Source organism: Galendromus occidentalis, unplaced genomic scaffold, assembly GCF_000255335.2.
Source record: "Galendromus occidentalis unplaced genomic scaffold, Mocc_1.1 scf7180000075875, whole genome shotgun sequence".
NCBI lineage: Eukaryota > Metazoa > Arthropoda > Arachnida > Mesostigmata > Phytoseiidae > Galendromus > Galendromus occidentalis.
Genome location: NW_003803865.1, coordinates 1 through 3581, shown reverse-complemented (window position 1 = coordinate 3581; position 3581 = coordinate 1). Strand labels below are relative to the sequence as shown.

The following is a 3581-nucleotide window of genomic DNA, read 5'->3' as shown; positions in this document are numbered from 1 at the left end:
AGAATGCTCCAGGACTCGCCGTTCGGTTATGAACCTTGAGCAATCCGAGTGGTCCATGACTCGTCATGAGGAGCCCCACCTAATCGGCGTTTAAGACGAGTCAGAGGGTCAGAGAGGTGTCATTATGTGGCCTGCATAAAAAATATTGAGATCATTGCTGATATAATAAGATGATTGCTAATCTTTCTTTACCCTGTCTCCATGGCTTTCCCGGCTGTTTCTGGAATTTCTATGCTCCTGCAACCATTAGGTATTAGGGCGAATGAGCCAAGGATGAGTCGCTCGAAGACGGTCGCCTCCGGCGGCGAGTTGGACCTTGCGGCGAGTTGGGATGCTTCGGTCGGGCATTGCTTGCAGGGAGCCGTCGTAGAGTGTGTCTGTCGAATTTCATCTTCGATGGCAAGAGGATCTGTCCGGGAAGGATCGAAAAAGGGGCTGCTCAGGGCATGCCGAACAGCCAATTTCTAACTTCGAACTGGAGCGGTTTTCTCTGTGCTCATGATGGACTTCGTTGTAGATAATCAACGGAAAACTCTCACGTTTTATATGCGTTCACGCACCGATAATCCGTTAAGTCCTGATTAAAGGTCAAGCCTACGTTCTGTGGAGCGCCGTCGGCGGCTGTTTAGTCATACTCCGAGATCGAGTTTTCGGGACCAGTTATTCGCTAACCGTTAGTCAACGGATCCGCCCCCGAGCCTCGAAGCAGCCTAAAGCTTCTGTTGGGACTTGGACGAGCATCTCATATCGCTCCGATTGCCGTTGCTGAGCTTTCCCTCCTTATAGCCATGAACGAACCGTCGTCTCGCTCTTCAATGCGCAGTCGCGGCATAATTGTCATCGTTATAGTGATCAGTGATCAGCGACGCCAGCGACCATGGGAACTTGCGACCGTCATGGAACTAATGCCATCACAAGATTTCTATCGATCCTGTGATTACCTGCATGATTATAGCCATAGTCACGGAATCTGTGAATATGGCTGTGACTATGATCTTGATCGCAGGAGTGACTATGATTCTGCCGACTAAGTGATTATGACTAGAGCCCGGACCTTCATGCACTAAAAAGAGTGGAATTATGCATGCAATTATGCAATGAAAATGGCCGATATATGCGGTTTCAAAGTCAATTTTATGCATTAGGGATTTCGCGTACATGCCTCAATTTTCACGGATTACTGTACACAATAAGGTGTTGCTTTAAATGGTCGAACGTGAGAGTCTGCCTCCGATCGCTTAAGGTATGTTTCAAGATCGAGAAAGTCCTCTCTACGTCGACTGACGTTATAGGAGCGAATTTTAGCGACGCAAGCTCCGACGGCGAGTATTCGTCGATGCTCCCCTCGGACGGGTTTCCGCGGAGTATATCTGTCACCTTGTCCAGGCGATGAAAGTCGGGATTGTTGGTTAGAACGAGGTCGCACTTCCTGCGGATCTTTCCGCCGACGGTTCCGGGGGTTCTGCGGAGATCTAGAAGAGTTTTCTTGAAGATGTCGGTGCTATCCACGAGTAGCGCTTCCTTTCCCTCAAGCATCTCGATGCATCTCGGCAGAATACCAAAGTGAGCTTCAATGAAAGCTAAGTTCTCCCTGAGATTCGCGCTTTCCAGCAGATCCTTGAAAACACGGATGCTGGAGGCGTCGTTTTCATCTAGAGCTGCTACTACCGACGAGAACGCAACAAAGTTCGCAGAATAGTAGATGGCTGCTTCTATCCAGGTTCCCCATCGAGTGAGAATAGGCTGGGGTGGCAAAGTCGTACCGGGTGCGATTTCACGGAATAGGTTGACCCTCGCCGCCGATTTCCGGAAAACTTTCTTTCCGTTGGCAACTACCTTGTCGACATCAGGGAACAAGAGCCGCACATCTTCTGCCGCCCAATGAATAGCGTGCGCGACACACGTAATGTGTAGCATCCGCGGAAAAATGATTTTCGGGCCTTCCCGAAAAATGATTCCCGGCCTTCTTCATATAGGCAGCACCGTCTGTGACTAGGAGAAGCACTTTGTCGTGTCGAATCCCATCGGGCCAGAGTATCGCAAGCGAATTCAACATGTGTTGAGCAATTGTTGAACTATTGCTTTTCCCTAGAGTTTCTGCATGGAGCAGAAAACTTTTCGTTCCTGACGTTTCGAGCGTGCCCACAACCGTGTGAGCTACAAAACGTCCGGTCACGTCCGTGCTTTCGTCCATGGAGAGCCAAATCGGTTCTTCTGCGATATACTCCCGAATGTTATTCAGTTTGTGCTCGAAGACGCTTTGAAGATACTTTTTGCGGGGGGTCAATGACGACGGTATCTGTTCGGAACAAGATTTCCCGAGGGAATCTGTCAGTTTCGAATTCTCTAATTTCCAGAATGGGATACCGGCGGAAACGAAGGCTTCGCAGAGGTCGAGCCTGAACTGCGACTTCTTTCCAGAAACTTCTAGGAAAGAACCGATCTGGATCAGACTGGTTGAACTTGACTGCTCCTTCTTGTTCAATAGCGACTTATGCTTCGCTCCATTGAGATGCTGCGAAACTTGCGATTTCCGCTCGGCGGCAACATCCCGCTCACACACTTCTCGCAAGATGACGTGTCCATCGGTCGACAGAACTCCTTGTCCTAAAAGCTTCACGTAAGACGTAAGACGTAAGAAACGCCGATTCATGCGTTTCTATGCATCTTAGGCATTTTGCATGAAGGTCCGGGCTCTGCTAATGAACCTGCGTAGAGCAAGGAGAAATTCGTAAGTGGTAAGATCAGCCACTAGCTCCAACCGGAGAGCGCGCGTAATTGGGCATACGAAATGCAATATATACGATTTCATTCGCTTTCCGTCATGCGCTTTGTAGAATATCGGCCCTGCATGATCCACGCCCACCACAGAGAACGGGGGACATTCCTCTACCCGAAAGCTGGGTAAGGGAGGCACTGGGAGCGACGCTGCTTTCGCCTTGAAACGGACACAGACTTTACAGCCGTGTGTTGCCTTGTTCGCCGCCCGCCGAGCGCCTGTGACCAGAAATTTTTCCCTAAGTGATGAAGAATGGCTGCCGTGCCGCCTGAATGCATACATTTTGACGTGAACCACGTCTTTAAGGACACTTGCCTAAACACCGTTACGGAAAAGGGAACGGATGTGACGTTAGACACCACCCAGTGAAAAACTCACCTCCATTGCATGGAATACTCATATTTATCACTAGCGCTCCCGGTCGCCGCTTCGCGGCGACTCGGTATCGCTAGACTCACTACACATGCGCTAGCTCCGAGTGCGCTGGCTCCGAGTGCGCTAACGCCGAGTGCGCTGGCTCCGACTGCGCTGGCTCCGGGTGCACTGGCTCCGGGCGCGCTTGCTTTGGGCGCGCGAGCTTTCCCGCTTTCCCGTTTTACCGCTCTCCCGTTCCCCGGCTTTCCCATTTCCCTGCTTTTCCGTTTCCCCAGTTTCCCGTTTCCCAGCTTTCCCGTTTCCCCGCTTTCCCGTTTCCCCGCTTTCCCGTTTCCCGTCCTTCCGTTTCCCGTCTTCCGTTTCCCCGTCTTCCGTTTCCCCGCTTCCGTTTTCCCCGCTTTCCCGTGTCCCCCGCTTTTATTTAGAT

The 3581-nt window shown here is 51.0% G+C and overlaps 1 protein-coding gene across 1 annotated transcript; it reads right to left on the bottom strand.

Annotated features, from left to right (window-relative positions):
- Positions 1-1170: 1170 nt before the first annotated feature.
- On the bottom strand, positions 1171-2653 carry LOC108865017 (uncharacterized). Its single transcript, XM_018641626.1, has 2 exons — positions 1964-2653; positions 1171-1836 (listed from the first exon to the last, which is right to left on the bottom strand). Exons 1-2 carry the CDS (start codon positions 2651-2653, stop codon positions 1171-1173), a joined length of 1356 nt encoding a protein of 451 aa, XP_018497142.1.
- Positions 2654-3581: the final 928 nt, after the last annotated feature.